At 45.4% G+C, this 13,542-nt stretch overlaps 1 protein-coding gene across 2 annotated transcripts in view; it reads right to left on the bottom strand.

Moving 5' to 3' along the window:
- The window catches only part of dscaml1 (Down syndrome cell adhesion molecule like 1), a 605,093-nt gene that overhangs the window by 208,630 nt on the left and 382,921 nt on the right, over positions 1-13,542 (bottom strand). For both annotated transcript variants that reach the window (XM_080214516.1, XM_080214517.1), the window contains exons 9-10: positions 5,916-6,194; positions 4,145-4,264 (exon numbers count right to left, since the gene is read on the bottom strand). In XM_080214516.1, the coding sequence (XP_080070642.1) occupies positions 4,145-4,264; positions 5,916-6,194 (399 nt within the window). The remainder of the gene's footprint in view (positions 1-4,144; positions 4,265-5,915; positions 6,195-13,542) is intronic.

Genomic DNA, 13,542 nt, shown 5'->3' with positions numbered 1-13,542 from the left:
AGAATAGGCCATTTGGCCCCTCGAGCCTGTTCCATCATTCAATGGGATAGTGGCTGATCCAACCTTCCTCATGTCTACTTTCCTGCCCTTTCCCCTTGATTCCCTAACTGATCAAAAATTGGTCTTGGCCTTAAATATACACAAGGGGGCTCTATCCCCACAGCTCTCTGTGGCAAGAAGTTCCAAAGACTCTCAACCCCCTGAGAGAAAAAATTCCACCCCATCTCAGTCTTTATTCTGAGACTCTGCCCTCTGGTCCGAGACTCTCGCAGGAAGGAAAATATTGAGCAGGATTGTTATGGCCTTGCTCATCCCAAAACCATTAATTCCTGCTCGTAGTCAATGGACCTTTCCATGGTCCACCTCTTGCCCGCTTTGATTCCCGTGGCAGGTGGGACAATAAAATTCCAGCCATCCTCTTAGCATTTACCCCGTCAAACATTTTAAGAATCTGATATGTTTCAATGAGATCACCTCTCATTCTTCAAAATTCCAATGAGTAGAGTCTCAACATATTTCATCTTTCCTCATGAGACAATCCCTCTACACTGGGGATTAATTGAGTCAACCTTCTCTGAACTGCTTCTAATTAAATAATGGGGGCGATTCTCTCCAAAAAAAGTGTTGGATTTGTGTAAAAATTGGACTAAATCCTGCAGGTTTTTTTCAGTGGGAGTTTAAAAATGAATCCCCCCCCCACTGGCAGCCCTGCCCCCCCCGTTCACCCCCCCCCCCCCTCAGTCCTGACCTCTCCCCCTCTTACAGCCCGCCCCCCAGCAGGCTACTTCCCTCCCCCACTGATGGTCAGCCTCAATCACTGGGCCCTCTCCTATTGTCATTCAATCCAGTGGTAGCGAGACAGCCCCCACCCTCACTGATCGTCCCCCCCACTCCCCCCCAGAGGCCTCACTCCCATCACGCCCCACCCCCTTGGCACTACTCCATGTCTGATAGGCATGCCCAAGATGCCCCCTGGGCATTGGCAGTTTGCCCTTTGGGCAGTGCCAAGGTGGCAATGCCCAGGGGATACCCAGCTGATGACTGCCCCTCTGGGGTGCCTTGATTACCCCCCCCTTCCCCGCTTCACACCAGTGGGTTCAGGGTGCCATCTCCACGTAAGTGCAGAGATATCGTGAACCACTCCTAGCGGTGGAGAGGGAGAGGCTACTGGGCCTGGAAATTTCAGTCCTGGGTCCATTACTGCTATTTAAATCATATTTAATTTGAAACTGCTTTCATTATGTATACGTTCTGATGGCACGAGAAATCCAGCACTGGGAGACGCACTAAACCCTGAACACCTGGTGCAAATGGCACGAATCGGCCCCCACAAGAGTCAGGTAGCCTGTTGTGCTAAAAAAGCGATACAGCGGGATGGGAGAATCGCCCCCAGTATCTTTCCTTCAATAAATATGTCTCAATGCGATCACCTTTGGGGCGGCCATAGTAGCACAGTGATAACCTTCACAGCTCCAGGGTCCTGGGTTCGATTCCCGGCTTGGGTCATTGTCTGTGCGGAGTTTGCACATTCTCCTCATGTCTGCGTGGGTTTCCTCCGGGTGCTCCGGTTTCCTCCCACAGTCCAAAGATGCTTGTGTTAATCATTCAGGGCATTGAGTATAAAAATTGGCAGGTCATGCTGCAGCTGTGCACAGTCAGTTAGGTCTCATTTAGAATATTGTGTACAATTCTGGTTGCCACACTATCAGAAGGATATGAATGCTTTGGAGAGGGTACAGGAAAGGTTTACCAGGATGTTGCCTGGTCTGGAGGGTATTAGTTATGAAGAGAGGTTGGGTATATTCGGTTTGTTCTCACTGGAATGATGGAGATTGAGGGGTGACCTGACAGAGATTTACAAGATTGTGAAGAGCATGGACAGAGTGGATCGTCAGATGCTCTTTCCTAGGGTAGAAAAGTCAAGTACTCAGGGGCATGGGTTTAAGGTGCGTAGAGAAAGGTTTAGAGGAGATGTGCGAGACAAGCTTTTTACACAGAGGGTGGTGAATGTCTGGAACGCGCTGCCCAGGGAGGTGGTGGGAGCAGGTACAATAGCGACATTTAAGGGGCAACTAGGCGAATACAAGAATGGGATGGGAATGGAAGGATACGGATTCCGTAAATGTATATGGTTTTAGTTTAGGCAGTTACCATGATTAGTGTAGGTTTGGAGAGTTGAAGGGCCTGCTCCTGTGGTCATTTTTCTTTATTCTTTATTTTTTGACTGCATATTGATCCATAGTTAAATGATCATATCAGTATTTCCACTGAGATAGCAATCTTTCTTTGATTCCTTTTCAATAATTTTGAGGTGTTTAAGGGTGAACTGTACATCAGTTTCAGTCAATATCTTCACGGGATGTCAAGGTAAGGGAATGCAATTAGCTGTGTAGAGGGAATCAGTCTCACATTGTATAAGAAATTGATCCTGAAAGATGATTGCCATACAGACTCCCCAGCAAGATCTTTTCAAGTTAAGCATTGATTGAGATTGCACACAAGATAGTTGACAACTCTCCAGAAATGTCTTGGGAACGCCAAGGATTAAAAATTATCTCCAGGCCACAGTTGTATGCAACCCAGAAGGAAAATAAGAGATGCTAAGAGAAAATAAATCTTCTTTCAATATTTTTGATTATGAATGATAAACCTTCTGGAGTTGGGTACTGACAAATTGTCAAGAATTGTCCAATTAGGGAAGAGTGAGGATTCGCCTGCTGGATATTAGAATGTAACCAGTTGTATTGGATGCAACTGACCAGTTGTAACAAGCTGTAAGGGTCAGCTGACCCAGTAAACCGTGGAAACAATCACAGAATGATGTGATGGTCAGCTAACCAGCTAACTCACTCTAAATAAGAACCTGTTGGGAATTGTGAAGAACTTGGATTAGTCCAGGGTGAGGTCCCAAGTTTGGAGTAATGAAATTTCTTTATTAAACCCTTTCTTTGATTTATAAGTTGACAATATGTTTTGTTATATTTTTATTGTCTGCATTTGAAGAGTTCCTTCTGAAGAAGCATTGGATGACCAGTGGTGGGGAAACTGGAGGAGGAAGCTTATGCGATGCATCTCCTGGAACCTGGACCAATTAAAGCTTAGAATCCATCGAATGTTACATTTTAGTGACAGTCTAAGATATAGATACAAAGTTGGGTGGGAGGCAGAGCTGTGAGAAGGATGCAGAGAAGATTCAGCATGATTTGGACAGGCTGAGTGAGTGGGCATTTGCATGGCAGATGCAGTTTAATGCAGATGAATGTGAAGTTATCCACTCCAGAAGCAAAATGAAGAAGGCAGATTATTATTCGAATGAGTGGAAATGGAGAGAGATAGATACTTAGCGAAAGAGTCTGGTGTTCTCATGCATCTGTTGCTGAAAGTAAGTGTGCAGGTACATCAGGCAGTGAGGAAGGTAAATGGTACATTGGCCTTCATAGTGAGAGGAGTTGAATATAGGGGCAGGGCTGTTTAATGCAATTGTATAGGGCACTGATGAGAACACACCTGGAGTATTATGTACAGTTTTGGCGTCCTTGTCTGACGAAGGATGCCTTTGCTATAGAGGGAGTGCAGCAAAGGTTTACCAGGCTGATTTTTGGGATGGCAGGTCTGTCACATGAGGAGAGACTAAATTGGTTAGGATTATATACACTGGAGTTCAGAAGAGTGAGAGGGGATCTCATAGAAACTTATAAAATTCCAGCACGATTAGACAGGGTGGATTCAGAAAGAATGTTTCTGATGGTGGAGGAGTCCAGAACTAGGGGTTACAGTTTGAGGGTAAGGGGTAAGCCTTTTAGGGCTGAAGTAAAATTTCTTCACCCAGGGAGTGAATGTGTGGAATTCACTACCATAGGAAGTTACTGAGGCCAAAACGTATGATTTCAGGAAGGAATTACCGAGTTTGTTGGGTAAATGGATCAAGGGATATGAGGGAATGTGGGATCTGGATATTGAATTTGATGACCAGCCACGATCAAAATGAATGACTGGGTGTGCTCGAAGGGCCGAGTGGCCTACTCCTGTTTCTGTTTTTTTTTATATATACTTCTGTGTATGTAGTCTGGATCTGCACCATTACCAACCTGCACTGTGACTCGGGAAAGAATGAGGACTAAATTTACGAATAGCGGGGTCGTACCTTTGGCATGTTTCCACATGACCTTCGGAGGAGGATATCCATCTACCGAACAGTTAAGAACTCCAGCTTTTCCATAGATGCCGTCCTGGTTATTGGGTTGGACCACAAAACGTGGCGGGACTGGAAAATAGAAAAAAATTATAATAAATAATTAATAACGATGAAAGAAACTAGGATTGATCAAAGAGCTGGGGTGTTGCAGTGGTATCTTTGATTTGTTTTAATGGGCAAATATTTCTCCTAAGCACAGTACATTGACAAGAGAATAATTCACCTGCAGCCATGGATTGGATTGAAGACACTGGTGCTGGAACATGGTAATAAAAATAGCAATAATGTGTTTTCTATTCATATAAACAAGTTAGCTGTGGCTCAGGTGCTGACACCTTACATTCTGAGTCAGAAGCTTGTGTCAAATCCCACTATTGAGAATATAACTGAGACTGACATTTCAGTGCAACCCTGAGGGAGTGCTGCGCTGTCAGAGGTGATGTCTCGAGAATGAGACATTAAATTGGGGCTGTCTGCTGGTGGTATTGATTCAAAAGTGAGCGTCGGAGTGGATCTGGCCAATATTTATCAATTCTTAGAATCATAGAATCCCTACAGTGCAGAAGGAGGTCATTTGGCCCATTGACAACAATCCAACCCAGGCCCAATGCTCATAACCCTACATATTTATCCTGCAAATCCCCCTGACATGAAAGGACAATTTAGCATGGCCAATCCACCTGCCCTGCACATCTTTAGAGCTGTGAGAGGAACCTGGAGGAAACCCAAGCAGACACAGGGAGAACATGCAGACTCCACATAGGTAGTTACTTAACCAGTAGCTGACACCAAAACGTTATATTGAGATATCACTTTGTGGTATTCTCAGGAAAGTAGCTACTGCCAAAGTGTAATTGTTGTTACAGTGTAGGCAAATATAGCAGCCAATTTAAACATAGCAAGATCCCAGAAACACCTATTTAATGTACGGTCTGTCGCTAGAGAGCTAGAATACAAGAACAGGGATGTACTTCTGCATAAGGCTCTGGGCAGACCCCGTTTGGAGTATTGTGAGCAGTTTTGGGCCCCGTATCTAAGAAAGGATGTGCTGGCCTTGGAAAGGGTCCAGAGAAAGTTCATAAGAACGATCCTTGGAATGAAGAGCTTGTCGTATGAGGAGTCTGAGTCTGTACTCATTGGAGTTTAGAAGGATGGAGGGGTATCTTATTGAAACTTACAGGATACTGCAAGGCCTGGATAGAATGGACATAGAGAGGAAGTTTCCACTAGTAGGAAAAACTAGAACCAGAGGGCACAACCTCAGGTTAAAGGGATGATCCTTTAAAACAGAGATGAGGAGGAATTTCTTCAGCCAGAGAGTGGTGAATCTGTGGAACTCTTTGCTGCAAAGGCTGTGGAGGCCAGGTCATTGAGTGTCTTTAAGATAGAGATAGATAGGTTCTTGTTTGATAAGAGGATCGGGGTTATGGGGAAAAGGCAAGAGAATGGGGATGAGAAAAAAATCAGCCATGATAGAATGGCGGAGCAAACTTGATGGGCTGAGTGGCCTAATTCTGCTCCTGTGTCTTATGGTTTTATGGATCTTGCAGATAAAAGACTGAAAGGTCACGTGACGATTAAAAAGACTTGCTGTCCTAACTGCATAGCTCCAGATTTTCTCCAATCTGCACAAAACCTTGACTTAAAAGCTACTTAGGACATCTAATAAGAACAAAAGGACAAAAATAAAGACATTGAATAAATATCTTGGTCTCCTCACCTCGTACAATGAGTTGTCGTTCTCTCATGACTGTTGCAGCCTCATTGCTGGCGATGCACGTGTAGTTACCGTTATGTTTTAGAGACACGCTGGAGATCTGCAAGGAGCTCATGAATTCTTTGGTTTCGATGGTGACCCCTGACCCGGAGAGGATCAGCTGACCGTCCTTTCTCCAGGTGATACGGATGGGCATATCGCCTGACGATACCACGCAGGGGATGTAGAGAAGCTGGCCAATCGACGCTGGTGGAAACTCAAAAGGCTGGATCAAAGGGGGTACTGGAAAGAAAGAAGCCAAATTAATTCATAGAATCCCAACAGTGAAATCGAGTTTGTACCAGCTCTCCAAACTTTGCCCAGGCCCTCTTTTCTGCCCTATCTCCACAACCACACACATTTGCCATGGCCAATCCACCTAACCCACCAGGGGAGGCCATAGTGATATTATGGCTGGACAATTAATCCAGAAACCCAACTAATGTTTTGTGGACCCGGATTTGAATCCCGCCACAGCAGATGGTGGAATTTGAATTCAATAAAAGAAATCTGGAACTAAGAATCTGCTGATGATCATGAAACCATTGTCGATTGTCAGAAAAAAACCAACTGATTTATTAATATCCTTTTGGGAAGGAAGTCCTTACCTGGTCTGGCCTACGTGTCAGTCCAGAGCAACATCGATGTGGTTGGCTCTCACCTGCACTCCAAGGGCAAATGGGGATGGGCAATAAATGCTGACCAGCCAGTGATACCCATGCCCCATGAATGAATAATAAAAAAACACATCTTTGGACTGTGGGAGAAAACTGGAGCACTTGGAGGAAACCGGCACAGACACGGGGAGAATGTGCAAACTCCATACAGACCATGACCCAAGCCAGGTATCAAACCTGGGTCCCTGGTGCTGTGAGGCAGCAGCGCTAACCGCTGTGTCATGCCAATGAAATACCTCAGAATTGTTTACAATGTTACAGTGCTTTTCAAATGCAAATTGTTGTAAGAATTAATAGTTCAATATTGAAGGGTAATTTGTAATGCTGTGGGAGATTAACCATTGGAAACAAGTGCGTCTGTGGGAGAACGCAGTAGACAAACCTTTCAGTTACAGAAACCTTTCTACTGACTTCATCAGAAGGTCAAAAATAAATATCAAGATAGATGAGGGCCCAAAGGTTATAAGAGAATTGTCGCAAAGGGATTTTTCTTTAAAAATAAATGCAAACATAATTCACTTCTGATGTTGTTAGATCCATTAGGCTGGCTAAGTGTTGCCAAGAATCCCCACGAATTGAACATTAATCTCCAGGATGCAGCTACAGCTGAGGAGAAAGATCCGAAGGGAGTTAAACAACACCATGAAGGCCGGGTCACTGAGTGTATTTAAAACAGCAACAGATAGGTGCTTGATTGATAAGGGGACCAAAGGTTATGGGTAAGAGGCGGGAGAAGGGGGTTGAGAACCATATCAGCCATGATTGAATGGCAGAGCCTAATTCTGCTCCTGTATCTTATGGTCTGATGGTATCTACTGTTTTCATTTGCTTTGATTTATTAGTTATGGAAATAATGGAACGGGGGGGAGAAAAACTGTTCTACAGACAGTAAAGATGCATCCAATTAGTTATCAAAGAGCCTGATGTTTTTTCTATTGGTGAAGGAAGGCAGTGCGCTGAGAGGATGTACCAATGGCAGGAGGGGTAAAGAGGGATTGGCTGTTTCAAGATGTGACATGCTGAGGCCCCCAGGGACACACCCAACCAGAGTTGACGACTGTACTGGGTGGCAGTGGGCTGAGGGCAGTCCACAAAATTCAGCCTGCATTGGCACAAGAGCTGGGCCGAGGGTCTTTGGGCAAAGTGAAGTAAAGTTTATTTATTAGTCACAAGTAAGGCTTATATTAACACTGCAATGAAGTTACGGTGAAATTCCCCGAGTCGCCACACTCCGGCACCTGCCCGGGTCAATGCGCGTCTTTTGGAATGTGGGAGGAAACTGGAGCACCTGGCGAAAACCCAGGCAGACACGAGGAGAATGTGCAAACTCCACACAGACAGTGACCCAAGCCGGGAATCGAACCCTGGTGGGTCCCTGGCGCTGTGAAGCAGCGGTTCTGCCAGTGTAGATGAACAACTGAGTTAGCAATCTGATCACAGGCTGACTGAAATTCGGTAAGTTTGCAGAGGTCCTAAATTCCTGCTGGAGTTTTAGGAACAGCAGTTTTTGAAAATCTGTTGCCCGTCACGCGTTTCCTCATAAACACAGGGCTGGTGTGAGTCAGGAGGGCAGAATAATTTGGCAGTGAGTGAATGGGTGGCACAGTGGTTAGCACTGCTGCCTTACAGCTCCAGTGACCCGGGTTCAGTCCCAGATTGGGTCACTGTCTCTGTGGAGTCTGCGCATTCTCCCCGTGTCCGCATGGGTCTCCTCCAAGTGCTCCAGTTTCCTCTCACAGTCTGAAAGACGTGTTGGTTAGATGCATTGGCCGTGCTAAATTCTCTGTCAGGGTACCTGAACAGGCGCTGGAGTGTGGTGACTTGGGGATTTTCATAGCAACTTCATTGCAGCGTTAATGTAAGCCTCCTAATAAACAGACTTCAAACTTTAACCACTGGGCAGCCCTACTTTAATATCTTTGTTGACAATCAATTCTTTTGGGCCGAAGGACACGGTAAATCAAAAGTTTCTCCTGGTTTCTAGATCCAAATGTGCGGGAGAGGATGCCAAATGTGCTTATTTTCTTTCGATTTTAAAGTCTGAAGCTTTCATCAGAGATCCGTGTCTTCCCAACGAATTAAAGTATTACAGCTCTGCATTTGCAGAGCCAACTCCTCAAGGACACAAGCCACGCTCTCGCAAAGCATAATCAGAATTTAATCACAGCAAAGCCAGGAAGCTCAACGGTCTAGTCTGAACACAAGGTTCCCCGCATAGGCCTGAATAATTAATGTGAACAAGATGCATTTTCGATGTCTCCTTGAGCACTTAAAAATCAGGTGTATTTTTATTTTAAAAAAACAGCTTGCAAAACATTCAAAACCACCACAGCAACACAGGAGGAAATGAAGCCTACACAGGTTACATGTTTAATGTGCTGTTGACATTGTGAAACCTTGTTCTGCATGTAAAAAGTACCTATATCTGATGTTACCATCAAGCTGCATTGCTTCCAGCAATCTTTTTTTGTTCCCTTCTCTTTGATGGATGCAGTGCACTTGTTAAAAAAAAAGACAAGAGGATTTCTTCCGCAGGACCCTGGGGAATTTAATTAATTTTCCTTTTCTTCATTCGTGGGACATGAGCGTCGCTGGCTGGGCCAGCATTTATTGCCCGTCCCTACTTGCCCTTGAGGAGGTGGTGGTGAGCTGCCTTCTTGAATCGCTGCAGTCCATGTGCTGAAGGTTGATCCACAATACCGTCAGGGAGGGAATTCCAGGATTTTGACCCAGCGATTGTGAAGGAATGGTGATATATTTCCAAGTAAGAAGTCTCACAACACCAGGTTAAAGTCCAACAGGTTTATTTGGTAACAAATGCCACTAGCTTTCGGAGTGCTGCTCCTTCATCAGGTGATCTCACCAAATAACTGTTGGACTTTAACCTGGTGTGTGAGACTTCTTACTGTGTTTACCCCAGTCCAACGCTGGCATCTCCACATGATGATATATTTCCAAGTCAGGCTGGTGAGTGGCTAGGAAGGGAACTTGCAGGTGGTGGTGTTCACAAGTATCCGCTGCCCTTGTCCTCTAGATGGAAATAGGAGGCAGAGAGTGGGGGTCAATGGGTGCTATTCGGATTGGCGGTTGGTGACTAGTGGGGTGCCCCAGGGGTCGGTGCTGGGGCCTCAGCTATTTACCATTTATATAGATGATCTGGAGGAGGGAACCGAGTGCAGGGTGTCGAAATTTGCTGATGACACCAAGATTGGGGGAAAGGCAAATTGTGCGGAGGGTGTGGAGAGTCTGCAGAAGGATCTAGATAGGCTGGGCGAATGGGCCAGGAAATGGCAAATGGAATTGAATGTTGGCAAGTGTGAGGTGGTCCACTTTGGTAGGAAGAATGGTAGGAAGGACTATTACTTACGTGGCGAAAAACTGCAGCAGGCGACGGTGCAGAGGGACCTCGGGGTCCTTGTGCATGAGTCGCAAAAACCCAGCTTGCAGGTGCAGCAGGTGGTCAGGAAGGCGAATGGGATGCTGGCCTTCATAGCGAGGGGGATTGAATATAAAAGTAGGGAGGTCTTGCTGCAGCTGTATAGGGCATTGGTGAGGCCGCAGCTGGAGTACTGTGTGCAGTTTTGGGCGCCGCACCTGCGCAAGGATATTTTGGCCCTGGAGGGAGTGCAGAGGAGGTTTACTAGGCTGATACCGGAGTTGAGGGGGTTGAGCTATGAGGAGAGGCTGAATAAACTAGGCTTGTACTCGTTAGAGTTTAGAAGAATGAGGGGAGATCTCATTGAGACGTATAAGATGATGAATGGGATGGATAGGATAGAGGTGGAGAGACTCTTCCCGCTCAAAAAAGACAGTAGGACTAGGGGGCACAGCCTCAAGATAAAGGGGAGGCGGTTTAGAACGGAGTTGAGGAGGAACTTCTTCACTCAAAGGATGGTGAATCTCTGGAATTCTCTGCCCGTTGAAGTGGTGGAGGCTGCCTCGCTAAATATTTTTAAAAAGCGGGTTGATGGGTTCTTGATAAGAGAGGGGATTAAGGGTTATGGGGAGAGGGCGGGAAAGTGGAACTGAGCCACGACAGATCAGCCATGATCTTATTGAATGGCGGGGCAGGCTCGAAGGGCTAGATGGCCTACTCCTGCTCCTATTTCTTATGTTCTTATGTTCTTATGAAATATGGAAGTGGTCGTGGGTTTGGAAGGTGCTGCCTAAGCATCTTTGGTGAAATGCTCAACACTGAGTTCAACAATTTTAAATTATAACCTCAACCCCCAGTTTGTCTCACTTTCTTTCTTTTGTTCGTTTGGTTGTTTTTCTTTTGTTTCTTTCTTAATCCTTTCATCCTTTAACTTTTCATTCAGGTGGCACCATCCTGTCATTCACATCTCATCTAGACACATATAGGGGAGATGATATCACTAGACTATTAATCCAGAAACTGAACTAATGTTCTGGGATTCTAATCCCACCATGGCAGATGATGGAATTTGAATTCAATAAAGAACAATATCTAGAATTAAGAATCTACTGATGACCAAGAAACCATTGTCGATTGTCAAAAAAACCCATCTGGTTCACTAATGTCCTTTAGGGAAAGAAATCTGCCATCCTTACCTGGTCTGGCCTACACGTGACTCCAGAGCCACAGCAATGTGGTTGACTCTCAACTGCCCTTGGACAACCAGGGATGGTAATTAATTCTGGCAAGCCAACGACACTCATGTTCCGTGATTTAATAATAGTAAAATTTACTTATCCCATTGCTATTCCTTTTTATTATTTCACAATGTAATCTTTTATCATTTAATCGGTCCTGTTCTCACCATCAGTGGCACAATAGTTATCAGTGCTGCCTCATAGTGCCAAGGACCAGGATTCAATTCCTGGCTTGGGTCCGTGTGGAGTTTGCACATTCTCCCCATGTCTGTGTGGGTTTCCTCTGGGTGCTCTGGTTTCCTCCCACGCTCCAAAGATGTGCGGGTTAGATGTATTGGCCGTGGTAACTTGCCTCTTAGTGTCAGAGAGACTAGCTAAGGTAAATGCATGGGGTTATGGGGATAGGGCTTGGTTGGGATTGAGACTCGATTGCAGACTTGATGGGCCGAATGGTCTCCTTCTGCACTGTAGGATTCTATCCTTTTTTCCCATCTGATCTCCTTTCATTTGCTCAAAACCTCATACATTTCCAACTAATCACAGTTCTGACGAAAGGTCAATTCTCTTTCTTCCTTCCCAGTTGCTGTCCGGCCGGCTGTGTGTGTTTAACATTTTCTGCTTTCATCTCACAATGCGCTGACTTGTTTGTCCCTGTCTCTCACCCTTCAGCTCAAAACACTTACAAATTGTTGCGGGGTGAACAGGGAATGGGGGATTGAGGGCAACAAGTCATCTAGGGCCTCAGTGAATGATGGAACCGACGAGATCGAAGGCTTGGAAAATAAACAGAGGAAGAACAGAGAATGAAATAAAGCCAGTAAGAGTTAAATCTAGCAAAGAAAGAGAGGGGAAGGAAGGTTGGGTTCAGAGAGAGAAAGAAACAAAGGATTGTGGAAAAAAGATTTTTTAAAAATACATTTAAAAACCTCTAACAATAATTTACTAACTGTAGGGTTGAAATTCCATAGTTTCCATTAAGGTGGTGCCCTTTCGAGTAGGAACAGTCTAATACGTTCACAATACCAGATAGACTACCATGTCTTCTGTCATGTGACTCAGGATTGGTATACTAAAGTGTACTTATTAGTGTCACAAGTAACTTACATTAACAGTGCAACGAAGTTACTGTGAAAATCCCCCAGTCGCCAAACTCTGGCCCCTGTTTGGCACATTGTGCACGGACAATGCACCTAACCAGCACATCTTTCAGAGTGTGGGAGGAAACCAGAGCACCCGGAGGAAACCCACGCAGACACGGGGAGAACGTGCAGACTCCACACTGACAGTCACCCAAACCAGGAATCGAACCAGGGCCTTCTGATAACATTTTTCAAATGCTTCATTTTGAACCAGTTGTAAGATGGATGTTCCAGGGACACTGACTGGAGTGTCCAGGTGGCAAAGCGGTCAAAGAGATTGAGCTTTCTGCTCAGCATCCTTGCACCACTGAGCACAAATCAACTGTTGCTTAAAGGAAAACATCAGTAGGAGAGCAAAGAGGCGTTGGCTGCAATTGGAAAGAATCACAGACGTCCGTATTAACAAGTAAAGACGGTTATTGATTATGGGCATATCATATCAGGGACTGAACTCCATGTGCCCCCACTGGATATGTTTCTAGAAGATAGGTGTATAAAGTAGGATGAGTGCCAACCCCACCACTTCCCTGCTCATCTTTCAGCTCATCCCCATAACACCACAGGTGCAAATGGACAACCCACCCACCATATTTAAATAAATAATCAGTGCCTGAACCTAATTTGTTACCAAGACAACTGACCCCAACAATACAGTGCCAAGACATGGTTGGCATGTGGAGTAAAGATGGAGTTACTTAAAAAATGTTTTTGAAAGATTAGGAAGGAAAGGAGGGCTCTATCTTCAGGGGATGCCCTTAGCGCATTGGTGAGGCAGTATCCCTTAATCAGTACCCTCCTTTCTTCCTACCTGCCTGCTCATCAGAATCTACCACTCTCCCTTAACTGGTCAAATCCCCTTTAATCAATAACCCGGACTTATCTCACTCATGGATCCATTGGGTCTTTCCCTTGGGACTGGTTGCAATCCCAGAAACACCCACTAATGCCTCCTCCCTTCTGAAGCTCCTTTACTGTATGGTCTTTAATTAAACCCACCCTCTTGGGGCAGCACGGTAGCACAGTGGTTAGCACTGCTCCAGGGTCCTGGGTTCGATTCTTGGCTCGGGTCACTGTCTGTGTGGAGTTTGCACATTCTCCTCGTGTCTGCGTGGGTTTCCTCTGGGTACTCCGGTTTCCTCCCACAGTCCAAAGATGTGCGAG

The sequence above is a fragment of the Carcharhinus amblyrhynchos genome, chromosome 29, assembly GCF_965287045.1.
Source record: "Carcharhinus amblyrhynchos chromosome 29, sCarAmb.v2.hapA, whole genome shotgun sequence".
Lineage (NCBI taxonomy): Eukaryota > Metazoa > Chordata > Chondrichthyes > Carcharhiniformes > Carcharhinidae > Carcharhinus > Carcharhinus amblyrhynchos.
The sequence above is the reverse complement of the archived record's forward strand: the minus strand, read 5'-3'. Positions and strand labels throughout refer to the sequence as shown.